This window comes from Bos indicus x Bos taurus, chromosome 3, assembly GCF_003369695.1.
Source record: "Bos indicus x Bos taurus breed Angus x Brahman F1 hybrid chromosome 3, Bos_hybrid_MaternalHap_v2.0, whole genome shotgun sequence".
In the NCBI taxonomy this organism is placed as follows: Eukaryota; Metazoa; Chordata; class Mammalia; order Artiodactyla; family Bovidae; genus Bos; species Bos indicus x Bos taurus.
Genome location: NC_040078.1, coordinates 105,574,744 through 105,602,702, shown reverse-complemented (window position 1 = coordinate 105,602,702; position 27,959 = coordinate 105,574,744). Strand labels below are relative to the sequence as shown.

The 27,959-nt window shown below is 45.4% G+C and overlaps 1 protein-coding gene across 8 annotated transcripts in view; it reads left to right on the top strand.

The window, feature by feature from the left end:
- Nucleotides 1–27,717, top strand: part of NFYC (nuclear transcription factor Y subunit gamma) — a 65,131-nt gene extending 37,414 nt beyond the window's left edge. For 7 of the 8 annotated variants that reach the window (XM_027537660.1, XM_027537663.1, XM_027537665.1 and 4 more), the window contains 8 exons: nucleotides 5,878–5,949; nucleotides 7,332–7,445; nucleotides 10,617–10,712; nucleotides 15,762–15,935; nucleotides 19,416–19,574; nucleotides 22,987–23,094; nucleotides 25,508–25,567; nucleotides 26,822–27,717. In XM_027537660.1, coding sequence (XP_027393461.1) covers nucleotides 5,878–5,949; nucleotides 7,332–7,445; nucleotides 10,617–10,712; nucleotides 15,762–15,935; nucleotides 19,416–19,574; nucleotides 22,987–23,094; nucleotides 25,508–25,567; nucleotides 26,822–26,941 — 903 coding nt within the window. In that variant the 3' untranslated portion in view covers nucleotides 26,942–27,717. The remainder of the gene's footprint in view (nucleotides 1–5,877; nucleotides 5,950–7,331; nucleotides 7,446–10,616; nucleotides 10,713–15,761; nucleotides 15,936–19,415; nucleotides 19,575–22,986; nucleotides 23,095–25,507; nucleotides 25,568–26,821) is intronic. The other variant, XM_027537668.1, reaches the window with a different exon arrangement.
- The last annotated feature ends 242 nt before the right edge of the window (nucleotides 27,718–27,959 follow it).

Sequence of the window (27,959 nt, the reverse complement as noted above, 5' to 3'; positions counted from 1 at the left end):
TACAGTTCAGTGGTATATTTACATTGTTGTAAAACAGATCTCCAGGACTTTTTTTATCCTGTGGAATTGGAGCTTTACACTCGTAAAACAACTACCCACTTTCCCCACTCTCCAGCCGTTGGTAATCACTGTTCTGCTTTGTTTCTATGAATTTGGCTGCTCTAAGTACCTCATATAAGTAAGTAGACTCAGACAGCATGTGTCTTTTTGTGTCTGGCTCATTTCACTTACTTAGCATAAGTAAGTGATTTAAGAGATAATTTAAGAGATTTCAAGGTTCATCCATGTTGTAGCATATGACAAGATTTCTTTGTTTAGGCTGAATAATATTTCCTTGTATATGTGTGTATACCACATTTTGTTTATCTAGTCATCTGTCAGTGGGCATTTGGGTTGCTTTTGTTTCTTGCCTATAGTGAATAATGCTGCAGTGAAGAGGAATATGGGCTTTGATGTTATCCTGCTTGATTTACTTTTCAGGTTTGATTGACATCAGAGAAGATAGTGGTGTTGACCAAATTTTTGTAGCTAGACAGCTAGTCCTGCAGAGGTTAAAAGTGGATTACTTTGAGGGATTTACTTTTAGTTCAAGTTTTATGAGTAAGGAGAAAGACCAAGGACAAAAGTCATTTTTAATCATTCTCCTGTTGATGGCTAAAATTTTCCTTCCACATACTCTCAAGAAAAGAATCTTAGAATGCTACCATAAGTGAAAGTGAAGTCGTTCAGTCATGTCCGACTCTTTGTGACCTCATGGACACCAGGCTCCTCCGTCCATGGGATTTTGTAGGCAAGAGTACTGGAGTGGGTTGCCATTTCCTTCTCCAGGGAACTTCCCAACCCAGGGATCAAACCCGGGTCTCCCACATTGTAGACAGACGCTTTACTGTCTGAGCCACCAGGGAAGTCAGAATACTACCATGGTATCTCTTAAATCAGATGCTTAGAATGATGTTTGGCTTGTAATAGTGAGTGAATGAATGAAAATTGCTCAGTCGTGTCCAACTCTTTGCAACCCTGTAGACTATACAGTCCATGGAATTCTCCAGGCCAGAATACTGGAGTGGGTAGCATTTCCCTTCTCTAGGGGATCTTCCCAACCCAGGGGTCAAACCCAGGTCTCTTGCATTACAGGCGGATTCTTTACCAGCTGAGCCACAAGGGAAGCCCTGGCATGTAATAGGTGCGCAGTAAATGTTTAAATGAATCATAGACTCCTCCACTTCAGACTTAGTGTGAAGCAGCATAGTGCCAGATTTGAGTGAGAATGCAATCCGGTAAAGTCCCTTTGCAAAACTTTTATTTTCCTCTGCCAATGGCAAATGAAGGCATCTGCTTCTCTGACTGAACCTCTGCCTGTGTGACGCGGCTGATATTTCAGTGCTTAGTGTGTGCCTTTGTAGAGCTCGAGCAGCACCTCAACCAGACTTGCTCAGATATGGCAGAGCCTCTTAGGCTGGTATCTCAAAATGTCTACCGGATTTTTTAAAAAATCTGTATGTTCAAACCATCCAAATGTAAATAAAGTTTATGAGAACACTCATAAGGTGTTGTGGTCTCTCTAAGCCTGTGACAGAGGTGTTCCAAAAATAAGTAATTCGGGTTTGCTAGTCCGTGGGGTTGCAAAGAGTTGGACACAGTTGAGCGACTAAGCACAGGTGATACAGTTCATTATATATTGGCAACTTTGGCCCCAGTTATCTCGGTCTCTGTTCGGCAAAAGCAATTTGTCTTTCATCTCAGCTTGGCCATCTTGCTCTCCTCATTCTTGAAAGCTCTGCATTGTCCATAACCTCAGGTGGTGCTCACCTGAAACTGAGTTGATTAAAAATCATACCAAAATGATTATATACCAGGATGATTGTGTTAAATGCTGTATTCTTGCTTAGCAGACCTCTGGGAGCAATAATTAATAGACTTCTTGGCATTAAATTTTACTCTCTAGACCTCTTTGAAAGCGGGGAAAAAAGAGCTAACTTTTGTCCTTTGTGGGGCAGGTGGGGAGGTAGTAATGCTGAATCTTAAAGAAAAATCTAATCCTCCTTCAAACTCCCTCCCTACACCCCATTTAGCCTTCAGGTTAGCCCTAATTTAATGCTTTGGTCACTTTCTTTTAATTGCCTGTTACATCTTTTCATTCTTCAGTGTCTCCAGATTGGAAGATGACATTTCCACCATTACAATCAAATCAGATAACCATTTAAACGAGAACTTGGAGGTGAAGTTTGGTGGACTGCTAAAAAATAGTTCCTGTGCTGTTTGAGCCCTTCCTGTAGAACAGTGCTTCACAGACTTTATTGTCTATATGTGAACCACATGAGGGTCATGTTGAAATACAGATTTTGATTTAGCAGGTTTGGAGAGGAACCTTAGATTCTGCACTTCATTCATGTTCCCAGATGATGCCATTGTGGGTCTAGGGACCTCACTTTGAGCGGCAAGGCTTTAAAGCAGTGGTCCTTAACCCTCACTTTGGATTATAGTCACCAGGGTAGTTTTCAAAAAATGTGATGCCAGGACTCCACTCCCTAGAGTTCCTGATTCAGTTAGTCTGAGGTAGAGCCCAGACATCTTGTGTTTCAGAAGCTCCCCAAGGTGATCCTAACATGCTGTCCATGTTGAGAATCACTGCTTTTGAGAAGGTAGAATCTTGATTTTGCAGAGTGAGTGCCTGACTAGGTAGGCCTGCAAAAGATTCCTCATCATTATTTGAAACTCCAGATGTTGTTTAGTTCAGCCTGAGACCTATTGACTGTAATTTGGCTTTAAACTGTCATTGAGTGAATTCAGACTTCTTGAAGTTCAGCAGTTTCAGATGGCAGCATTTTTAAACATACTTCTTTGGTTGTGGTCAGGAGCACAAAGATGTTCTGAGAGAGAATCCGCTCTCCAGCCTTTCTGATGTCACTCCTAAGAGTAAAGTGTGTCAGTTGTTCTTCCACTTGGATTCGCATCAGGATAAGAAGTTAAATGTTACTCATGTCAGTTGCATGGTTGCCAATGACAAGGGAGCATTGAATTGAAAGCCAGTTTACCGATTGTGAAGGGGCGCCTCTCTCCAATAAGCTGGTCATAAAGCCTTACATGTGACTGGAAAGCTGGGCTGAGATTATAGAAAGCTGGGCTATTGTCAGTGATAATGAGCCCCACATGCACATCTGAAGATCTTTTAAGATCTCAAGGTTTAAAGATCATGAGAAAATTTCTCACAAAAGAAAAGATGTATGGGACTTAGAACAGAGTTTTTTGTAAGTTTCTTCCTCTCTTCAAGGTGGAACTATATCTTGACTTTTCCTTGTTGTTGTTTTTTTTTAATTGTAGTCTCATAAAAATTCTGAAAGTAATATTTTATTCTTTCAAGTTGGGGAAGGAGATCTTTTTATCAGCTCTGGGCTTTAGTTAAGTAATCTTAGAACAGTGTTGTGGGAATTATATTAAATGACGAAGCCAAATGAGAACACACTTGTAAGAGACCTAAATCTTGTGGTCATAATCTTGTGCTGTGTGTATCATCCTGGGAGGCCTTCCAAAGAAACTTATCATCCCTAGCGTTTTCTTTGGCATTTCTGTTTAGCATCATTTTGTGTGATACACCACACAAGAAGGAGGACCAGTGATTGATTTCTGTAGTTAAATGTTTTTTTGTTTTTAAATCCCTTTAGGGTCTGGCCCCAATCCAGTATTCCCTTTCCTGCTGCTCCCCTCTGTACTGAGGTCATACATCTAAAACTTAAATAGGCCAGTTTTTTTGTCTCTGTGCTTCTGTGTGTGCTGTGTCCTTTGAATAACATTCACTTACTTTTCCAGCAAGCAGATTTGAAGGATCCCAAGACACAATTCAGATGTCAGCCCCTCTGCGGAACATTTGCCAACTCCTCTTGCTCACTCCAACACCTCCCCGCTACCCACCACTTGCAGTTGGTCATTTCTTTCTTTTCTCTGTGGGATTTTACACCCCCATTCTAGTATAGCTTAGGGGATTATAATATTTCATAAGTGATAGTCTCTAAACTATTTGGCTGTTCAAAGAAAGTGAAGTCGCTCAGTTGTGTCTGACTCTTTGCGACCCCATGGACTGTAGCCTACCAGGATCCTCCGTCCATGGGATTTTCCAGACAAGAATACTGGAATGGGTTGCCATTTCCTTCTCCAGGGGATCTTCCCAACCCAGGGATTGAACCCAGGTCTCCTGCATTGCGTGCAGACGCTTTACCATCTGAGCCACCAGGGAAGCCCAGCTGTTCAAAGAAAAGTGTATTTGCGTCTTGCACATAGTAGTAGGCATCATACATTTGCTATCAGTTGAGTTGCATGAAGGAACAAATGAAAGAGGAGGAGAAAAAATTAGAATGTGTCGTGCTATCTCCTTTTGGTGAAATTTTAGTAAACTGGACTTCTAAGCCTCTACCACTCCAGAGTTAGATTTTTAGAGGCTTCGTGGAAAATGCTGATACTTAATTTGGAAAAGACAAAAAATTGATGTTGGGGTTTTATAGAGGTCAGTGATAGCCAAGCAGCTTGTTGAATTTGGGTGGAGAAATTAGATGTCTTGGGATTTCCCTGGCGGTCCAGTGGTTAGAACGCCGTGCTTCCACTACATGGGGTAGTGGGTTCCATCCTTGGTTGGGGAACTAAGATTCTGCATGCCACAAGGTGTGGCCAAAAAAAATTAGGTGTCTTGGTGTATATTTTATCTTAATAGTTCCTGTTCTTCTGTATTCATAAAATAGATTCTGGGAAGGCTGATGATGTTTTTCCAAAATGCTTCACTGCCTTCTTTGACGTATAGTTGATTTTTTTATTGGTCTTGGAAAAGAAAGTTCACTAATGCATGTTAATTACACCAAATCTCAAATAAGAGCTGCTTCCTCCATAATGTGATGATGTAACTTCCCAGGTGAGGGTATTGGATTTGGTGAATCACATTTCAGACCACTTATAGTATCAATCATTTGACACCTAGTGCCAGTAGGGATTTTGCTGATTTTAGCTAATCTCTGCCTTTTCAGTTTTCTCTTCTTTGCAGCTTTGAAACCCAAAATTGATTTTTATTTCTAGAATTGCATCCATCATTGGCTGTGTATTTAAATACCAGTAGTATCAAAATAAAATGAAAAAGCACTTAAATCAGAAGTAATTGAGTAATGCTGATCAAAAATTCCTTTCCTAAATCCTTTCCACAGTAAAGTTAAGTGGTTTCTTCCCAACTTAGTCTTGTTTGTTAAAAAATTGACAGGACTACTCCTAAACAGCAGCTGATAAATTCACGCTTACCCTTTTTCCAAACTCTTCTACTCCTACCCCCACCCCCAGCAGATTTTGAAGACAGGGCCTTTGATGCTGTGATGGGTAAGGAGCTCCTCCTCGGCTTCTGGTGTCATGTTAGTGCAAAGGTCAGAAATAGCCAGTGTCACATTGGCTGAAGAGAGCGGTCACTGTGGTCAGGTATTGCTGGCGCTTGCTCTTGTAGTCCTTGATTAGAAGGAAATAACTGGCAACTTGGAGAAAAACCCCTAAGGCCAGAAATCTCATTTTAATCTGCATATTGCAGACTGGTAAACTTTCTTAGGGGGAAAAATGCATTCCTGATGCACCTCTCTATTGTTCTGGCAAAGAACCTGGTGTTGTTTGGGGTTACTTTTCATGAGGGCCCTGTTAGAAGGCACCGTAAGTTTACCCTGAAGCCCTTTGCTGGAAGCTCCGCATTGGTTAAGAAGTGTTTCGCTCTAGAGCTTGTGTTTTCTTAATTCCATTTGTAATTCCTCTCCTGCCATATTTTCTAAAAGGAGGGACTAGATCAACCAGGGGGCTTCATGCTGCCTGTCACATCCTATTAATTATTCCTACCATTTATGCACCTCTTGTTACTCATTTCAGAAAGATTTCCGAGTACAGGAACTCCCACTGGCTCGTATTAAGAAGATTATGAAACTGGATGAAGATGTGAAGGTGAATTCACATTCATTTTTATTATTCATATTGAAAGTAAAACAATGGGAAGATTATTGCTTATTTCTCTAGAGCTCAAAGTTTAATTAAACAAAAATAAAAGTATTATTGTCTGTTGGTTTTGTATTTGGTTCCGAGCTGAAATTGAACAGTTTTAATTATTGTATGGTACTTTTCTAAAAATTGGGAATATCCTGTTTGCTAGCTGTTGAAATCCAAGCTACTGAGTATTTGTTTTTTGAATTGCCTGATTCTTTCCACTGTGTAGCGTAAACATGTATCATCATGTCAGCAGAACAGTGACGTCTTTCTGGCATCTTATTGCAGTCTCTAGTTAGTTGATCTGAGTTCTAAGAAATGTCTGATAATGATATTGCACTTGTTCTAACTTTTCAGTCTGTGAGTTGTTTTACAGTTTATGCTTGTGAGAGGATTTACTTTGGTTGACCATTTTTGTATTCCTAGGAGTCCGCCTCCTATTAACAGTTCTCTCAAGAAGAGAGCAACTCTCTCCACTCTGAATTAATAGTTTCCTGTATTTGTATAGAAAGCTAACAGTTTATAGCAGTTTTCCTTTTTATTAACTTACTTCCTCATAGTAACCATGTGAGAGTTCACAGGATAAGAGTTACTAGTTTCTCCATCCTGTAGATATGCGAATAGACACAAAGAGGTTAAAAGTGACTCACCTAGAGTTGGAGAACCAAGATCCCAATTCTCACCTCCTGCTTCCTTAACTCTGACCACACAGACAGATCACCACAGACCACCTCAGAAAGGCTGCACAGGGTCCAGAGCTTTGTTTGACCAAGAGTTTGAACTTTGAATTCAGATTCGGCAAGGCAGCTTCCAGTACTTGAGGACTTACTATGTGCCAGGCACTTTTACATACATTATCTCATTTGATTCCCACAGCAACCCTGGCAAGTTGTTACCTCTTTTTCACTATGTAAAAAGTGAAGCCGAGAAGGGTGAGAAGCTGGAGGTTTTCCCTAAATCCACTGGCACTCATTATCTTTCCCCCACGTTGTCTCCCTTTGGATTAGAGCCTACATCCTTCCACTTACTGGCTCTGTGTCTATAGGCAAGTCACTTCACTTTTCCTAAATCCTAGTTTCTCTGAAAGGCTTTTATGAGAGCAAGAAAGTCCATGGAAGGTGCTAGATAAATAACCTTTCTCCCTCTTCCCTTCTTCTGTGTGCTACCTGCTTTGTCCCTGCTTTGTCATGGGTTTATTTTACCTTGGAATCTCTTGAGGCAACCCCCTTCTTGTTCTCTAGTCCTTGACCCATAGCCCATTGGCAGGACATGAGATAAGGGACAAACTGACTGGTTTGAATGACTTGCTGGTGATTGACAGGGAGGGCCTACGTCTGTTGCAGATGATCAGTGCAGAAGCCCCTGTGTTGTTTGCCAAGGCAGCCCAGATTTTTATCACAGAGTTGACTCTTCGAGCCTGGATCCACACAGAGGATAACAAGCGCCGGACTCTTCAGGTAATATTGTAGAGAATTAGGCAAGCAGCTGCCTTTGCCTTCTTCTCTTGCATGGCTTTGGACCAAAGATTGTTCTTTCCCACACCTCTGTCAAACTGATGTGTTTAACTGGCATCTTCCTTTTCTGGTGGGAGGCAGGCAGACCTTCTGGCCAAGACAGTATGCATTTCCCTACCAGGAATGTTAATTTCCAACTTCCCTGTTTGTCACGGCTCAGTGACTGAACTTTGTACTTGGTGAGTTCTCACTGTAAACAGAGGCTAAAGTGATTATTTATCTATTTCTAGATCTAAACAGCTTCCAGTTGGAAGGCTTGAGAGTCTTCAGGAAAGAACGGTCCCAGGAAGAATAGTCTCACTAACCTCTTTGGCATTTTTGTTCCTTCTCTCTTTTCCTGGGAATCCTTTCCTTCTTTCTTGTTTCTTTTTTTGTTTTAATTCAGCAAATCACTTTCTTATTGTATGAAGACCCCTAGTCATTGGGTGTATAGCCCCTCCACTCATCACCCAGGCCCTTTCTTAGAGGAAAGATTTCCCAGACATAGGAGGAGAAGTATGGCAGATACAGGAGTGCCAGCATTTTAACAGCAAAGCCAAGGAAGTGCATTATGTTTTCTTTGTTTCCCTTTATCTCCAAAACTGAAAATGCATGCTTTTGTTCATTTATTCCGCAGATATTAAATGAATACCCACAGTGTGCCAAGCACTGTTCTAAGCCCTGGGAATTAATACACAAAACAGACAGAGATTCGTACCCTTAGAAATTCTATAGTCTCGTGCAGCTAGATATTGAAAACTTACTTATGTTGTCTTGGAGGAAGTCTATGGATCTAGAGAGAACTAATTAAAGCTACCTTCAGAGTCAATTCAGATTAAAAAGTAAAATGGGCAAAGCACTTGAACAGGCCCTTCAAAAAGGAAGACACCTAAATGTTCAACAGCGAAAAGGTATGCAATGTCATTTGTCATCTGGGAAATACAAATTAAAACCGCAATGAGATACTGGTTTGTACCCACTAGAAAGACTGACAGTACCGAATGTTGACAAGAAAGTGAAATGACTGAAACTCATTTATTGCTGGTTAGAATGTAAAGTGGTGTGATCACCTTGGAAAACTATTTAGCACTTTCTAATAAAATGCTATTCCTTAATCTCAGATCCAGCCATTCCACTCTTACATGTACTCCCCAAAAGTGTGGACATTCTTGTATAAGACTGTCTGTAACAACCTAGTTTATAATAGCCAAAACCTGGAAATAGCTCAAATATCCATCAAGATGTAAATCTATTAACAAATAGATTTATTCTTAAAATGGATGACTACTCAACAGTCAGAGAAGCAAACTATTTATTCATGCAACAATGTGGGTGAACCTCAATCATATTTAAGCAAAAGAAACAGATTACACAGTACATGCTATCATATACTATCATCATTTATGGAGACAGGAGTCAGAGCTGTGGTTGCCTCAGATTGGTAAGGGAAGGAAGTTGACTGGAAAGGAATAGAAGGAAACTTTGTATGTTCTTATATGGGTGATAGCTACCCGGGTGCATATATTTATTCAGATTCATCAAGCTGGGTACTTAAAATTTCTCTGGCTTTTTTGTTTTGTTTTTTCACTAAATATGATAATTGGTAAAATATTAGCATTACAAAAGGCAAAATAAAAGTGTTTAAAAGACTCATTTAAGTATATCTGTTTCCAAAATTCTGTAGAATGCTTTAGTATATGTCTAAAGGTGATCATTTATTTTTTTCTTCCCCTCATTCTATCCATAGATGAGCCATCTGGGTAGCTTGAGTAGGTGACATCATCATGAATGTGATACTATATTGTACTAATCTTAAATGAGACTTGGCACCCTTAATATGTGCCCTGCCTCTGTTGGGAGGGTTTATTATCAGGCTGGTGGTTGGCAAGAAGGTCGGGCTGGAGTTTTGCATTTCAGTGGCTCGGGGCCATCACAAAGACAAGGAAAGGGGAAAAAAAAAAGAAAACAACAGAAAATTTCCATCCCCTCCTATTTTATCTGATGAGTCATCTTTTAACTGTGATATATAGAGCTTGCTGAGGATTTCTGTTAGCATGTTGACTTTCCCTCCAACATTTTATTATGAAAAAATTAAACATAAGCAAAGTTTACAGTGAACACCTGTGTAACTTACCACCTAGATCTACCATTAACACTTTACTCATTTTAGTCCCATATTTGTCTTTCCCTCTGTCCACCAAATCATCTGGTTTTAAATGCATTTAAAACTTTATATTCCCCTGAGCACTTCAATATGTGTGTCACTTACTAGTGTTCTCTATTTTTTTTTTCTTTTGCTTTATAATTGTCCTACAATGACGTACACAAACCTTAAGTATACATAGTGTGTTGGTTCTTAATTTAAAAATCTTTTAAAGAAAGGGAATGTCACTCTTAGAAAGAACCTCATCAGAGCAGGCCTTGGTTTCAGTAGCATTAGTCAGCTGACTCATGTTCTCTTCCCCCCAGCCCCTACCCTAGTGGCTTCAGATTTCTAGTATTCCTGTCACGTTAAACAATATTTAAACTGTGAATTTGACATTGTCATTTTGAATTTCAAAATAAAAATTGTAATTTTGTAGAAACTAACATTAATAGATCCAATGACTACAAAAATATTGTAAAAAATTACTGAAATAGGATTTCAGCTAAGAGATTCAAAATAGATTATAAACTACATGTGAGCCAAAGAGTCAAAATATTATTTAGGGGCTTAAAGGGTTATCAGGTTGAGTAATAGCCTAACTTTGCTAACCACAGAATGACCAGAAACCTGTCAGTTGATATGGCTAGATTTGTACGAATGTATCTGGAGGGTGTTAATCTAAACAGTTGTGGGGAAGACCTTGGAGCAGGATCTAGCAGAGGTGTTAATAGTTGCAGGCTCAAGTATCTAGTCTGTAGAGCATGAGCTATATGTATCTCTTCTTTGGTCAGTGTTTGTCCATCAGGTCTGATCATTTGAAGTTTGTAAGAGTTTGGGTGTGCTTTTTTTTTGGCTATAGGCTTGGCCGTGGGTCTTTAGTTTGACTTAGAAGTCATCGTCTTAACCTTACTTGTAACTTGGAGAGTAGAAAGCCAGGTAAACTCGTTTCTCCCCAAGTTAATTTTTCACCCTGCTTTTCTTTGTTACAGAGAAATGATATCGCCATGGCAATTACAAAATTTGATCAGTTTGACTTTCTCATCGATATCGTTCCAAGAGATGAGCTGAAACCACCGAAGCGTCAGGTGAGCTGGGAAGGCATTGCTGACGAGAGGGTGCCTTGCATCCTGGTATCAGACGATCTCCGTTTCCTCTGTCAGCACAAGTCATTTGTTCTTCTTTTGCTTCTCTTTCTCTAGACCAGATCCATCCTTAACATCTTCTGTTACTCATTTAGGGATACTTTTAACTCAGTGCCTCTGAGGTGGTGTCTCAGTGAAAACAGACAAAATGAAAAGTAAAGATGAGTTAAAACAGTAAAGTGTAGCTCATTTAGAAATATCCTGGGAAGTCTATCAGAGTTCTTAAGTCTGGGATGGGAGAGCAGGTTAAAGATTTTAGATTTCAGGAAGCAGCTTCTGTGTGTGCATAGCTGTGCTTGAAGGGAGTGGACTTGGTCTTCTCTTGCTCTGGATTGTGGTTCTCTACGCAGTGTGCTGGCTGCACATTAGAATCACCTGTTAGAGTTTTTAGAAATACCAGTGCCCAGGCTCTGTCCCCCACACCGGCTGAAACAGAATCTGTGAGGGGGAGGCTCAGGCATCAGTCCTTTTTAAAGCTCTCCAGATGCTTTTAATGTGCAACCAGATTTGAGAACCTTCACTTAAACTTTTTCCAAGCAGTGACGAGAAGGAATGTGTCTGCCTTTCCTGCTCTTCTGTCTGCTCCTCTCCAGAGGTCACACCATTGTTTTTCAGCACTTTGTGTACATAAAGCTCTTAATTGCAATTTTGATAGATCCCTCTCCTGTGTTGCTCATCATTTTAGGCATGCAGATTGTATGACTCACTGGATATAGTAGAGATACTTGGAATAGTGGCAGAGTCTGGCAGGAGCAAAGCTGAGCCTTGATCTACTTGCTTTGTTTTTGTTAATAAAAGTTTCAGTGTTTTTAATGAATTATTTCATAGTATATTATCCTTAGAAATAGGAGTCATTCAGTAATGACTATTCTCCTGTGCTGTCTCATGTTAATAACCAGTAAGAGAGTGTAGGAGAAGTGGGCATCTTTAACGGCCTTTGTAATTGCGACCCTGCCTGGGGACCTTTGGGTTAGCAAGCCCTCAGTACCTCCTTCCTAGCACGGGGTGCCTCACTGCGTCTCCATTCTTCTGGGCAGTCTTTGCTACTGTAAACATCCTTGACTGGAAGCTGTAAGGCGTTGCAAGGAGCTTTCAGTCGGATGTTTACAGCGGCAGGCTGCCACAGTCATCCCGCTGCACATGGCCTTTGAAACATTGCAGGTTTGTGTCCACGGCTCAGTTCCTCCTCTGGGTGCTTCCCTCCTCTTTGAGAAGTCACTGCAAGAAGAACTCAGACCACTTCTCTTTCTTCAAAACAGTTGATACCACTCACCCACTCTCCCTGTTGGAATTTGTTTCAGAAGCCCCCTTTAAAAACAAGGTGGTGAGCTCTGTGACAATCAGGCCTTGCTCAGGCTCCTTGCAGCAACTCCTGCTTGTTCCCTGTGGGCTGCCTGCCAAGCCAACTGGCCAGAAAGAATGGTCGTGTCCTCTCCATTCCTCCCGTGTCCTCAGTGGTTGACTCTCCTAGGGTGGCAGAGAGCTCCTTGTTACATCCTAGCCTGACTCTGAATGCTATGATCCATCTCCTTTAAAGTGTGTCTAGCTGAGACAGCTCCTTGCTGCCTGGGTTCAGTTCTTTGCAGGCATTCAGGCCATTGATTGGCATCCTGTTCGGGACAGCTGCTGCCTGGCCTTTTTTGAAAGGTTGAGATTGCCGAAAGCTGGCCTAAAGTTCTAAGATAGCGCTTTTAATCCTCTGTAGACATGAAGTTTTCCCAAGCTCCAAATTGGCTGGCAGCTTCCTTAAGTCTTTTAAAAGCGCCTACTCTCCAAAACTCACCCTTTCTGAAGGAAGCAGCAGTTCATTCTTGCTACTGAAGCAAATGTGCTTTTGGGGGCTGGCTGCACAGCACTGTGGTGATGGCCCTAGGAGGTGATGCTGCCCATTCTCTGGTGTTGTTTATCAGACTCCACTGCTGGAGAGATTCCAAGAGCAGGCACTCTGGTTGGGGAGGCCACTGCTAAGCTGGGCAAGTGCCCCATCCTGAATTGATCCAGTCATTCAGAGATTGTTCTAGCACAGGGGGTGGCTTCCCGCTGCTGGGGAAAGAAACGAGCCAGAAATACTGAGTTGTTCTAAGGTCCTTGACTTCTCAAAGATGCTTGGAGATGTCTCTTGTTCTTTGGTGAAGCAAGTAAAGACTACTCAAGCAGGAGAGAGTTGAGACCTGACTTTTACCCCATAAAGCTATGAGTTGAAAGTTCCTGCTCATTGAAACGTCATTTCCTCTTCACCCATTTCTTTAAACCAAGCATAATCACTCCCTTTCTAGCTTGACCTCCATTGGCAGAATGAGTCTTCTAATGCAGAAGCAGCTTAGATATGCTTCCTTCCATTCCAGTGATTTGAGAGCTGACATGCCTGTCCTCATAAGGCAAACCTTGGTGCCTCTATTTGATACTCACAGAGTGTCCCAGACATTGCCTAGTTCATAAACAGCTTAAGAGGGTACTGTAGGCAGCATAGGAGAAGCTCTTTACATGTTCTCACAGCTTTTGGAAAAGGATATTTTAGCTTCTGAAAGTGGTACAGTGTTTGCTATTTTTCTGGCAGAAAGACAGTATTCACTTGCAGATTTGCTGTAGTCAAGGATAACTGGAGACAGAACAGTCACAGGCCAAGGGCTGGTGAAGGCCAGGGGCTCCCTACTCCCCAAGACTTCCTACTGGTTAGTTTTGGAGTTCTTAGTCCTCTATACTCGTTCATCACCCAAGAGCTTTTTCAAGTTAGGTTTGGACTTTAATGGTTAATGTTTTCTATAAAATGGGAAGGGAGTTCTGAGTGGGAAGATAAATTCATTGAACCTATTTCAGGAGCCTTGAAAAGAGTAGCTGGCCTTTGTTTCTTGGCTGGGGAGGGTATCAGTATTACCCCTGTCATAGCCAAGATCTAGTTGACTGGTGGACCTTTATTTATAATGGTGAGAAGTTAGAGTTGAAATGGAGATAATGTTGTCACAGTTAAGTTGTTCTGGAAACTGAGACCTAGATGCAAATAAAAGGGAGCTTCCTTTTTCTTCTGCCTCAGCATGATCATGTCCAGGGTTCATACTGTTTGGGCCTGAAGCACAGAATACATTAACTTAGAAAGTTGGTTCCTGTTGAAGGGCTAGCTTAGAAACCCAGAGTGTCCAAAGTATCTGCCTAGACTGGGTGAATGGCCGTCAGGGAACCTTGCATGCTGAGATCCAAGTTACTCAGAAGCTAGGTCTCCGCAGTCCTAGTTTTAGTATCCTGGGCCCCCAGTTCCCCGGAAGCAAAAGAGTACCCACCCCATCCTACAGTGGACAAAAGTGTATCCCCACACGGGGGCTGCAGAATCCTAGAGGGAGCAAGAGTTAGGGGTTCTTGTCTGTTGCTGACAGTTGGTGGGTTTAAGAGTGTTTGTCATACTCCCAGCTTGGGTTAGGGCTTCCCTGGTGGCTCAGCCAGTAAAGAATCCACCTGCAGTGCAGGAGACCTGGGTTCAATCCCTTGGTCAGGAAGATCCTGTGGAGAAGAGAAGGGCAACCCACTCCACTATTCTTGCTTGGAAAATCCCATGGACAGAGGAACCTGGTGGACTGCAGATCATGAGGTCACAAAGAGTCAGACGTGACCGAACGACTTAAGCATGCATGCAGCTTGGGTTTAAAAAAAAATACTTTCCTACCTCCCATTGTCTGCCCGGCCCTATGAATTCATTTATCATTTAGCACCTGCTTTTATTGAGTGCTTGAAAGGAGAATGGTAATAGGGACAGTAGGGGGCAAGAGAGATCGAGGCTTTGCCTTCATAGGCCTGTCATTCTAGCAGGGAGGGTAGTGAATTTGACCAGCAAGTACAAAAAGGTTTCATGAGAAAAGGGCCGTGGAAGCACAGATTGGAGATAGGGTCAGTACCAACTGTGTATGTCCCTTTGGAGAGCTCTGAGGCAATCCACAGGGTCTCTGCCTTGGAGAAGCCTTCTCCTCTTTCCTTGAGCCTGAAAGACTTAGTCCAGAGCACAGAAGTGAGTAAATTTAGCTGATATTTTTGCTCAGCCAGCCGAGTGGTTGTATGTTTGTATTGTTTCTGTTGTCCCAGGCGGGGTTCCGTGTGTCGCAGGGCCCTCCGGAGCAGACGCCGACCTCTGTGTCAGTGGTCAGGGGCCGACCAACCCCGGACCCTCAGACTGTAACCATGCCGTAGTGTGTGTAAACATCCTACACTCTCAGCTGTGAGCTCGAGGTGGCTGGGAGAGGGTTGTTTACTCCTTCTGCCATGGAAAACGTCTGCTGAAGAAGGAACAGTCTCTTCACTCAGCAGGTCGGCCAGAATGCGACCTCCCTAGTCAGCCAAGGCAGCACCCCAGTGGAGAGCTGTCCCTCAGGCCCCCTGGGTTGCACTTCTGTGGCTAAGTACCAGCAAACCACATGTGATGCTGGATAGACTCGGCCTTAGTGACCACCGAGCTCTCGACATGCTGTGAAAACCTGGGCTCTTGCCTACCAGCGTTCTTGGTCCTGACATTTGCTTCTGAAATTCCAACCCAGAAAAAGCCCTGTGTCCCTTTCCCCGACTCTTTTCCTCCGGAGGTGGTGGGGGAATGAAATAAGTGCTGCTTATTTGGGAGGTTGGGAGCCAGCCTGAGTGTTTGGGGTACTTGCAATTAGCACTGTTCTCAGATCACAGGCCTTGACAGCATTTACTGACAAGCACTGCTAGTGCGTGGTTTTAGTTACGGTAATTATTTGCCCATTTGCAACTCATCACGCAGTGGGTGATTACTCTGTGCTTCAGAAAATTGGCTGTATGTTTGTTTTGTGAAGCCTATGGAATCTGTTATTTTTAGTTCGATTTAGCACAACTGGTCTCTTCAAATTCCACTTTCCCTTGGCTTCAAATGTAGAGAACTCAGCATTCGGCAGGCAACTGTGCAGAGCCCGTTTGGGGGAAGAATGGAAATTCACTGCGGCGGCTGCTGAGTCGGTTCTTTTCCTCTTACCTGCCTCTCCTTCTGCCCCACAGGAGGAGGTGCGCCAGTCCGTGACTCCTGCCGAGCCCGTCCAGTACTACTTCACGCTGGCTCAGCAGCCTACTGCCGTCCAAGTCCAGGGGCAGCAGCAAGGCCAGCAGACCACCAGCTCCACGACCACCATCCAGCCTGGGCAGATCATCATCGCACAGCCTCAGCAGGGCCAGGTCTGTGAGCAGCAGAGGGTGCCGTCCCAGCAAGACAGCACCCCTTAGGTTTGGGATGGGCAGAGTGGGGCTGGGGCAGATGGGCAGTCAGACCATTGTAGGGCACTGGGTTTGGATTCTGGAGACCTGGACTTGCCCCCAGACCCGGCCGCTGAGGTGATGTGTCACCTAGTCTCTCTGGATCCTGGCATGCTCATGGGTCAGATGAGGAAAGTGCAGTGAACAGGACATTCTCTGGGGTCCCTAAAACATTTTAGGAGGAAAAAAGTCTCTATGATGCCCCCTTGAAGAGAGTGACATCTTCATATGAGGTCTTTTAAGTGGATTCCATGCCTGCTGTCTGCGTCTCCCCACCAGAATTGGAATTTGTATCTTTAAGGTGGCAATCAGGCGTCATTGCCAGCTTGCATACATTTCTTCTTCTTTTCCTCATCATTTCTGTCTCCCACTGGATGTGTCCAGTGACCTTCTGTTTTTAGAACAGTAATCAGAAGATTCCTTCTCTCCCGATAGTATTGTTGTGAAAGCAGTTAATATCCACATTGGTGGGGATCATGAAAGGCTGAAGAGAACTATGTTTCCTGAGCCCTGACTCCAAATTCCCTAACAGTCATTGTTTATCCATCAGACGTTGAGTGTCCTCTTAGCTAAAGTCCAATGCTGTGTTGAGGATACAAGCATGAATAAACCAGCCCCTATTTTTAAGAATTTAAGAATCTAGTTGGGGCTACAAATACTTAGAGATTACAGCACTTGCCATGTGGGAAGTGTAAGATATTCTTAGGATTGTGTAGAGGGTGTTATGGGAGTGCTTCACAAGGGGTACCCGACAAAAGATGTGAGGGAGGTGGTAGCAGAGAATGTCAGAGGAAAGTTCTCTGAAAGGATTAATGTGAGTCTTACAGGGAATAATGGAAATGAATCAAATAAAGCGGGGAAGGAGGGCTTTCCTGGGAGAGGGCACAGCATGAGCAAGGTGGGGAGAAACAGCACTGGAAGTGGTAGGCGGGGAGGGTAGAGTCAGCACAGGGGAGCATCTAGGCAGGTTGAAAAGACAGGCAGAGGACCCATCCTAAACAGCCGTGTGTATTCTAGTAAGGAGCTGCTGCTGCTGCTGCTGCTGCTAAGTCGCTCAGTCGTGTCCGACTCTGCGATCCCATAGACAGCAGCCCACCAGGCTCCCCCGTCCCTGGGATTCTCCAGGCAAGAACACTGGAGCGGGTTGCCATTTCCTTCTCCAATGCATGAAAGTGAAAAGTGAAAGTGGCGTCGCTCAGTCGTGTCTGACTCTTAGCCACCCCATGGACTGCAGCCCACCAGGCTCCTCCGTCCATGGGATTTTCCAGGCAAGAGTACTGGAGTGGGGTGCCATTGAAGCTAGGTCTGCCTAAAGAAAAAACAATGGGACAGAGCTAGATTTAAATTACTATGGTTTTGGAATTTATTCCCTGCTCACTTTTTTATCCATAATTTGGAAGTTTATGGAGTGCTTGCTCTTTGCTAGACACAGTGCTAGGCAGGAGGGGTTTACAGATGACCATATCCCAGTCCCTGCCTCGAGGCATTCACTGCAGCATGATGCCTCAGGGACCTTCTTTGGCCGGTGCTTGTGCCTCCGCAGTGGTGAGCGCTTTGCCTGCCTAAGGCTTTATCCCAGCACCGGGAAACTTCAAGGGAGTCTGCCAAGAGCTGTCCCTGATTGGCTAATCATTCTGAAAAGCTCATGACTATTGCGCCCCAACTGCAGGGCACGCCATATGTGATTTGACATCTGCCAGGCTAACATGAGCCCTCATTTTCCTGAAATGATTTAGAAATACCTTGGAAGTCCTCTTGGGAAAATTGAGTTGGTAGTACAGTGATGAGTTGGCAGTATGCTTTTTTTTTTTTTTTTTTAAGTCAGCGAGAATTTTATCTACCTCTTCTCTGCCACACTGAACTTGGTCAGCTTGGAGCTGATAAGGCTTGTGAGGATGGTGAACTTGGTCCCTCCCAGCATCTCCCAACTCTTGTTCCCCTGTCTGACTAGCTCAGGAAGGCCTTGTGGCTATGCTTTGTCACACCTCCCTAGGCCTACAGGAGTGGCTCTTTCAAGTTGAGCTCAGATACCCTTATAGGACCGATACATATTAAAATTGGGAGGAAGTATATTTTGGTCAAGTGAATCCTGTGTTTCCTGTCCTAAAATTGGAAACATTTTATGGAGGTTTGGGGAGCAGGCTAAGTTGGAGATCATGGTGTCAGAATGGGAGATGTTTCCTGTTGACCTGGCCCCCTGCGTGCATGCATTACCCTCTGTCATCTTTCTCCCTACCCTCCTACAGTTTGTAGTCATTTCTCATCTACAGTTCCCAGAACACCTTCCCCTTCCCAGGTAACGTTACTGCAGAGTAGACCTGTGCGGTCAGAATGTAAGAGCAATCGGGATAACAACATCTATTGAAGACCAGCATTCATTAAGACTCTGAGTCATCTTAGGAGGTGATTCTTGGTTTCAAGTGGGGAGAAATCATACCCGAAGTGAGGGCTTGGGGTTCAGGTGTAATTAAAGGCCCTACTAGCACCACCACCAGTTTGAGCAACTTATTCTGGGATCTGTAAAGGTCACATCTTTACAGAGGTAAAGATGTGAGATTTAAAGAAGTAACTGACCCTCTTGACAGTTTGAATCCACTGTCTCTCGAAGGAACAAGTTTCGTTGGGTTGGATAATCCTCTAAGTGTGTGAGACACAGAATCTTTGTATACATTAGACAGAAATTCCTTAAATCTGAGATTCCTATTTCTAGAAAGTTAAAATTCTTGCTAAATTCTGTTAAAGTTTTAAATTCTATTACTTACATAGCCTCGATTAGGATCCAGGTCTTAACAGTGTCCAGGTCTTAAGGGTGTTTGCCTCTCCCGTGGGAAGCCATGCTGTGATCTGGAGCAGCCAGCTGGCCAGCGTGGGCTTGAGTCAGTCTGACTAAGTGGGGGTGACAGCCGGTGTGCCCTTTATGTTTTTTCCAGGGCCTTGCATGCCGGGGAAGGAGCCCAGGGTCCTAAACTGACCCCACTTCCCATTTGGTTTGCCCTCCAAACTCACCTGCTCCAGGCTTGACTTCAGCCAAGTCGTGGGAGAATTATCATAGTTGCTTTTAATTCTTTTTTACCATACCTGCCTTTCTGTCACTGAAAGGGCTGTGAAAAGTTGCAACATTTGAAGCATAGAGAGAGGTATTGGGGTTGAGGCAAATACTTTGCACTCTGAGCCAAAAAATCCATTCGGCTTTCCTGTCTTTTATTTTGGAAAATGATTTTATCAGTGCTCTGAGTGTGCATAGTCCTGGGGGACTCTCTAGGTTGAGTATTGTTGGTGTTGAGATGAGGTCAGGCATTCAGGAGGGTTTGCTCCTGGTTAACTGCTCAGCATTAACCCCTTGGGAGGCCTGATGGCTCTGGGCTAGAACTCAGTCAGCTTTTTCATGACTCTTCCTTCCAGACCACACCTGTAACCATGCAAGTTGGAGAAGGTCAGCAGGTGCAGATTGTCCAGGCCCAGCCACAAGGTCAAGCCCAGCAGGCCCAGAGTGGCACTGGACAGACCATGCAGGTGATGCAGCAGATCATCACGAACACAGGAGAGATCCAGCAGATCCCGGTAAGCCCTGCCCTGCCTTCGGGTCTGTGTGGCGCTGTGCTCAACAGTATAATCAGAAACAGTTAAAAATTTTAATACACACACACACACTTTGTTGTAAACCTGTATTTCCATTACCCTAGACCACAACTGGCTTCACTGTGTACTCCCTGCTTTCCTTTAATCCAGGTTCAGACTCACCACTGTGGGGCAGCGCCTCTAGAGTTCCCCTCCCACAGCCTGTGCAAAGAGGTCATTGTAGCCACTATTCCATGCCAAGGCCCAAAGGCCCTGTCAGGCAGTCCTGTCTTGATTTGCAGATAATAAGAGGGAGGTGTATAGAGAAGGCCATAAATACACTTGTTGCATATTCATGAGTCAGTTCCCAGTGGAGCCTGCAACAAAGTGTATTTTTGGCTTTCATTTAACTTATCCATTGCTTCACTGTGGACTGCTACTTCCTGTGTGCCTTGAGGGATTTCATTTCCTACATTTGTTGGCTTTTTCACTTATACTTGTTTTTTTGTTTAAAAAAAAAAAAGAAGAAAGTCCTTGTCGTAACATGTGCCACCTATTCATTGGTCAACTTGCCACAAAAAATGTGGAAAACACATGACATAGAGCAGGTCTGTTCCTGCCTCTCACCTTTCCTATTGTTAATGAAATGTTGGCAGATACAGAACCTCACTTGGTCTTGGCTAACCACTTCCTCTTTGAAGGAAGCTTGAAAAGTATCCTTAGCTCTATTTTGGGGAGCTCTTCTTAATTAACAGAGTAATAGGCCAAGAGAAAGCTGAGGAAAGGGGGCCGTGTGCATCACTCTCTCTCTCTCTTTGTCACCTCTCTCTCTCTCTTTCTCCCCACCCCCACCTTCCCCCACCCTTCCTTCTTAAATAGGGTGGGGTTGGGGTGGGGTGACCACAAACACACACAAGCACGCGTCGATTTCAGATTCCTTGCAGCCACCAACCCATGACTTCTCTCATAAATGGTTCTCGATTTTGCATGTGAGAGCACCAAAATAAGATCATCTAAGCCAGAGTAGAGTTCCCACTTCATAGTGACTTTAACTTGAGTCTTTTAAACACTTGGGGGCACAGAAGACGTGTTGCAGAATTTAGGACTTAGTCTCCACTGTATACTTCTGCAGGAGTCTGCGTTTCTAGGCTTAGCAGAGTGCGAGTTCCCGGGAAGGGAACTATGCTTCTCTTTGGAAAGCCCAGGGAGTGGGCTTTGCTCTGTTGCTGTTCAGTTGCTAAGTTATGTCCAACTCTTTGCGATCTCATGAACTGTAGCACACCAGACTTCTCTGTCCTTCACTATCTCCCAGAGTTTGCTCAAATTCACGTCCATTGAGTCAGTGATGCCATCCAACCATCTCATCTTCTCTTGCCCCCCTTCTCCTGCCCTCAGTCTTTCCCAGCGTCAGGGTCTTTTCCAGTGAGTCAGCTCTTCTCATCAGGTGGCCAGAGTGTTGGAGCTTCAGCTTCAGCATCAGGCCTTCCAGTGAATATTCAGGGTTGATTTCCATCCAGGGGGGTGGGCTTCTTTGCTCTGTAGTTAATGTTAAAAGGGTGTGAGGGTCCCCAGGATTATCCCTGTGGTAGAGGACTAAAGAGCAGAGCATCCCCAGATATCTAAGCCCAAGCCTAAAAGAAGAGCTTGCTTCTAAGAACTGCTTAGAACTGTTTGGCTCACGAGTTTTCAGTCACATTTGAGTTTCTGCAAAGTGCTCTTTCCAGCTGGGAAATGTAAAATCCCTATGGCCGGCAGTATACCTTCCCCCACTCCTGGGACCAGGCTTCTTGTAGTCTTTCATCCCGTGTCCTTGGCTGGAGTTCTGGAGACTCCTGGGACCAATCACCATCAATCTCAGCACATGAGGTTTCCCAAGCCTCCGTGCAGCTGTCTTCCTCCTCGTAAGCAATTTAACATTGGCCTGGAAGCAATGTGGAATGTAGTGGGGGGTTAGGCTTGGCATCACAACTTCCCAGCAACTCTTCTTGGCAAGTTCTCAGAAGAGAAATGACAGTAGGTCACAATATCTTGCCCTGTCTCCTTTAAAGCAGACTCGTAGTGGGTTTAGATTTTGTGTCCCTCCACCTTGCCTTAGACAATTCTGGAATGTTCCACCAGGAACTTCAACATACCTCTTTTCTTGGTTCAGTGTTCATCTTTTCTTGATGGTTCAAATCCTTTTTGAAGCTGAAGTTTCAGAGAAGCAGTTTGATTTAACACTTGTATGCAGGAGTTTCATCCCGTCAGCATTTTACTCATGGTAGCAAAAGCCCATATAATGAAGTTAGCTCTTGAAGGCAAGAGGAAAATTTTCTGCAGGACAAAGAGGCATGACTTGCATATTACCCTCAAGAAGCTCACCCTTAAAAGAAAAGCAGGCCAGACAGCTTTTCTTCTGGAGGGTGGTGTCTGGACACCTAGATGGAGGGCGACCATATCTGCCGGTCTTCCTGGAGCCTCTTTCATCCCCCATATCCCGAGCATGACTGTCCATAGTCTTCCTTTGCCGACTGTTTTCTTTGCTGAGCCACAGTTCCCCTCGCGTTGTAGCTGCCTTGGTCCTCTCCTCATCCTCACGCTCAAAGCACTAATACTTTCATGGTATGCTGGAGCATTAAGAGCCCGAGTTAAGGCTTTTAGCATGCAATTAAATGCAGCCTGCGGTATTATTGTATTATCTGAGACTTAATTGTAAGCCTGAGGGACTCTAAAGGCATTTTTGTAGCTTTAGTTTCCCATGATGGGGTATCCTGTGAAAGGTTTATTGATTCAGCGTCCCCTTGGGAGGTGTTTGGCCATAGGCTAGTGCTGAATACCAAGGCTCCTAAAAGTCCCACAGACCCGCATTGGTCCTGGCTCTTGGGGACAGAGATAGTTAAGCGGGCCAGCTTTCTCTTCCAAGATGTGCAGCATGGAGCTGGGTAGTTCTCGGGCTGTGGTCCCGAGTGATGGCCATCTGCTCTGGGCTCCTGGTGGATGCTAGGGCTCTTCTCAGTGTTAGATTAGCCAGGAACTGGGGTAGTGAAGGGTGGAGATGGAGGAGAGAAAGGCCCACACTTAAGGTTCAAACATTCCAATAATGTCACAGTTGGGCATGAACTCCTAGCATAAACTGTGAGCAGACAGCTAAGAGCCAGTGAATACTGAGGGTCCAGCCGTGCGGTTCTCACGTGTATGACAAAGTCCTCTGGGAATTTCCCCCAAGCCCACTCAAGGAGCATGCTCTTTTGTGTGACTGATGGGGTTGGGATGTTACGGTTTTGCTTATTTTGGTCTCTGTTTAAAAGGAGCTTTTCCGAGTTGGCTTCTTTGGGTGGTGGGTAGGGGACAATCACCATTTATCGTCATGAAAAGTTTGCCTGTTCGAGGTTGCATTCAGTCTCCTGTGGTCTGCTTGTCTCTGCCCTTGCCATAGGTGCAGCTGAATGCCGGCCAACTGCAGTATATCCGCTTAGCCCAGCCTGTATCAGGCACCCAAGTCGTACAGGGACAGATCCAGACGCTTGCCACCAATGCTCAACAGGTATGTCCCCCAGAGATGCAGGGCTTGAGTTGGGGACCAGCGGGATCTGGCTTCTGACTGGAAAGGGGGGCTTGGCACATAACTCTCTGGCCACCTCATCTTCAGCAAGAGCCACCTCCACATTCTGCACATGTTCTGCACCCCAGAGGACAGATGGGCTTTATCCGAGGATTGGATTCAAAGTGTGTCTCTTCACTGTCTTGTTCTCGAGGGACAAGGAAACACAAGGCAGAGGGAGTCTCAGGATACCTGAGGAGAGCCTGATGTGTGTAAATGCAGTCTGACTGAAGGAAGTGTTTTCACAGGCTGCCTCATCGTCAGGCTCAGTTTCCATGTTTAAACCTGAATGACTGTTGTGTCCTGGCATCTTCTGTGTCCTTTGGAAAGCTACTTAGATCCCCCCCCCCTTCTTGTGCACCCCTAACCAGAGACTGCCCCCTCCTCTCACCTCACACCCCAAGATATTGAATGCTGTGAGCCACAGGTGCTGAGGGGGCCACCTCCCTGGGCGTGGGGATTGGGGGTGTGGGCATTATTTGCAGGGGACATGGATGCTGGCAGGGAGGTATTGTTTATCTATTCTTTGCCTCAGACCCAAAAAAGCAGTGATCGTTTAAGAGCTGGACTCGTCTGGCGCAGTGCCTTTCTGGCGATGTGTCTGTTGCGGTGCGATGTATCTATTGACGGTTGTGACAGAGCTGAGTTTGTGGAGCAGGTCTCCACAGATCTCGTTTGGGGAAATATGAGGAATGAGCCAAGAGCAGGGCTTCTGAGTTCCGTGTGGTCTCTGGGATGGTTAAAGGGCCCTCTCCAAATCCATGCTTCATTGGCTTGCTCACTGACAGGGAATCAGATCTCAAGACTACCCCACCCTTTAGTGTACCCGCTCCCTTTAAACTTGTAAGATTCTAGCCTAGGATCCAGAAACTTTCTGTAGCACAGGATGGGAAGAAATGAGAAGGAAGAATTCCCCAGAGGTCAATTTTGGGACCAGGAGCTAAAGCCAGAAAGTGGGGAGAGTTGGGTCTTAAAGAGAGGAGGAAAGAAGCAGGAAGAGGCACCTGAGGACAGTCAAGAGTCTTCCTAACAACCGATTGACGGATTGTGATTGTAATTTTAACAGTTTGGCACTTAGTAGGTGCTCAGTAAATGTTTGCTGAATGACTGTTGAATAAATTATATGTAAATGGAATTTAAAGGTAAATGAAACTCTGTTCAACTGATGTGAAGGGCAGTCCTGCTGGCCACAGAGCACAGTGAAAACCTCATCTATGAGGTATATTTTCCATTTGTTTCAGGATCACTCCTTTATCCTGCAGGCATTTCTTCAGTACTTACTTTGCACTGGGGGATGGAAAGACAAAACTTAACTCCTGCCCTCGTGGGAGGAGAAAGATCCGAAACAAAGAACAGTAGTTATGAAACCCCTTTCACACCTGTCCCCTTGTTCTTCTCTTAGCCCCATGGGTAGGCCCTGATGGCTTGTTCTTGGCCATTGTGAGGACACTTGAGAAGACAGCCCTTACCTTGCAGGGTGGCTGTGATGATTCCAGGAGAAGGTACACAGCAAACGTGAGCTAGTCAAATGTTCCACAGATAACACATACACACACAAACATTCTTCAGTCTTTTTTCAAGTCTTCCAAGCTGTCTCTTGCAGCTGGCATTAGATGATGCGGTTCTCCATGTCAGTAAATTTCTTTTAACATGTATTTAAAATGCCCACATAAGATTTTAAGTACATGTGACAAATGGTTTCCTTACTGTCCCCCGCCCCCGCCCTTGGCCCAGAGGGCTGTGTGTGGCCTGTCTCGGAAAAAGTACTTCCTAGGTTTGCCACAAGGGCTTCTAGGGCCAAGGCCGCCTGCTCGCCAGGGTGTTTCATATTCCACTGAGATAATCTAAGTGATAGGGTTTGGTTTGGAGCCCACCGACCACTCACCACTTTGCCAAGTGTATTGCAGTCTCCCATCACAGGTTGAAAGACAGACTCTTGGGGTTTCTGCCTAAACTGTAAGTGTTGTGCCCTGTCCTGTCAGCATCTAGGAGCTAGGTGTTTTTGTTTTGACTTGAGCCTCAGGCCTCAGAAAGACCTTGTAGTGAGGGGGTGGTTTTGGGTGGGGGTGGGGTTTGGGCGGACATTAAGAGAGATGGTTGCGGAAATTGTGTATTGGCATCTCCACGGGCCTGTCTGTGGTGCCAACTCTGAGTAGCCATCAGTGCTCGGGGGTGGGGAGGGACCCTTGCTTTCCTGCTACTCGTCAAGCCCCTGTGCTGTGCCAGGCCTCGTTCTGGGTACCTCGTATGCACTGTCCACTTGATCTTCATGACCCTCTCGTGGCTGGTGGGCTGGTGGACTGATGGGCCAGACCCTGCAGCTCATCTGCCTACTTTGCCTTCTTGATTCCTACAGATCACACAGACAGAGGTCCAGCAAGGACAGCAGCAGTTCAGCCAGTTCACGGATGGACAGGTAAGATACCAGCCAAGCCAGGCACAGAGGATGAGGAGTTGTTGGAGGGCAGCAGGTGCTGTCTGTGGGTTTGGTGCTTAGGGGAGCTGTCCCATCATCTTCTAACAATAAGTGGACAGAAGTTGTTAAAAACAAGTCTTGCCTGTCCTCTAGGTTTATAGACTTGTGGGAGTTTAAAATAACCCTAGACTTTATATAGCCCCCGTGCCCATTTTACAGATGAGTAAACTGAGCCCTAGAGGTGGGAAGTGCCTTGTCTGTGCTTGCCTGGCTGTTCATTGCAGAACCAGGACTAGAGTGCAGGTCTCCAGTCTCCTTTAAGAATAGCTTTTCTCTAAGCTGTGCTCTTTTTAATCTCATGGATTAGTTGAAATGCAGAGAACGCATGACCTCTCCGCTCTGTCGGTGCCTGGAATTCAGTAATTCTAAACCCATGTAAGGAAGGAACCTTCCCTTTTCCCTCCGCCTTTCCCTCAATGCTCTGGCCCTGGAGACCCCTGAGGATATGGTAGGATGGCATGCGTAAGCCTATGCTCTCTGCTGCCCAGAGAGGGGAGGAGCTGGCATCAGGACCCAGCTCTGGCTTCTGCCAGCACCAGATGCTAGGCTCACACGCCAGGTCTCCTGTGTCAGGGGGTCTTAGCTTTGGGGTTTCTGTGGAAACACCTGAGGATTTGTGTCCAGTTGACCCTGACCTTTCTTGGTGGCTCCATGAGCATCTTCTCCGCCCCTCACGGGTCTTGGCTATAGGAAGCGACTAATCCCAGGTGACCTGCCTGCCCATCAGGGCCCGTGCAGGGGCCTCAGCCTGAACCAGACACCTAAGGAAAAAGAGAGGGGATAATCCCTACTGCCCCTGCCAGTGAAGATTACCAAGAGTTGGGGAAATGCTGACTTCCAGGCTGCTGGTACAGTGGTTCAAATTGCCTGTGTTTGTCACAGAGGAACAGCGTGCAGCAAGCTCGAGGCTCTGAGCTAACGGGAGAGGCAGAGCCGAGAGAAGTGAAAGCCACAGGAAATGCAACCCCCCGCACCTCCTCCCTGCCCACCACACACCCCTGCTCCCACCGGGCTGGTGCCTCCTGGGTCTGCTGCCCCCAGCCCCAGCAGACTGCCACTTCCCCTCCCCCCTCAGACGCCGTGCAGTGGGTGGTGGTTGAGGTATCCGGGGCCCCCAGCCAACTCGAGGCCCATAGGGAGCTGCATGCACCTCTCCCCGGGGTGACCTCACTCTCTCCTCTCCACTCCTCGCAGCAGCTCTACCAGATCCAGCAAGTCACCATGCCTGCTGGCCAGGACCTCGCCCAGCCCATGTTCATCCAGTCAGCCAACCAGCCCTCCGACGGGCAGGCCCCCCAGGTGACCGGCGACTGAGGGCCTGAGCTGGCAAGGCCAAGGACACCCAACACAATTTTTGCCATGCAGCCCCAGGCGATGGGCACCGCCTCCCTCCTCAGAGGACCCCGCCGACCTCCACGCCTCCTGCAGGCTAGGACACTGGTGCACAACGCCCCGAGCCTGGGGGCCGAGATTCTCCAACAGAAAGATGCAATATTTTTTATTTCCTTCTTTCTCATTTTTTTTTTCTCTAAGGAATCAATATTTCAATATGTTGAGCTATGTGTCCAATGCTATGAAATGAAAATATTAAATAACATATTTATGGCATTTTCTCAAAGAGTGTGGTTAAGAAATATTTCTTTTGTTCTACTTTTTTGGGTTCTTACCGCCACTTCTTTTAGGAACAGATCTCCCCAGGGGTGTGTGTAGTCTCCCGGCTCTCAGAACAGCCGCTGCCCCGGGATTCGCCACCTTGTTCTGCCCTCAGGTGAAATGAGGTGACGTGTGTAGCTTCCTTTCCACTAGTGCTCTTCTCCCTGGGCCCTGCTCCTGCCCCAGAGCTCTGTGGGTTTTCCTCCAGAGGCTGTGGGAACATTCCCTGCATTTACAAGACTCATTTGCCATGGAGAGTAGATGGTTTCATTCCCAAACCCTTCTCTTCCAGGGGCCCAAGGAGACTAGAACTTTGTGCATACCCCCCCTACCCCCTGTTTTCAACTTTATTTTTAAAAGCATTAAAAATTGTGCTAGTCTCCTTTGCTGCATGGACTTCAAACTGCATGAAATGCAATAAATTTCATTTTAGATAATTTGGAGTCTGGGTTTCTGTGTCTGAGGACATTCATGGGACCCTTTGCTTGGGGTTGCCTGCCTGCCTTAGGTCCTGGGCTATGTGTGGTGCATGAGCCGGATTCAGCCTGTGTCCTTCTTGACTGAGGGTCAAGAGAGAGAGAGGAAGCTCTCTCTCTCTCTCCTTCAAGCAAGGCCCTGAGTAAGTTCCTCCACTCTGGCCTTGGCACATGCTGGCACTCTGAGCTACCTGCTATGGCCA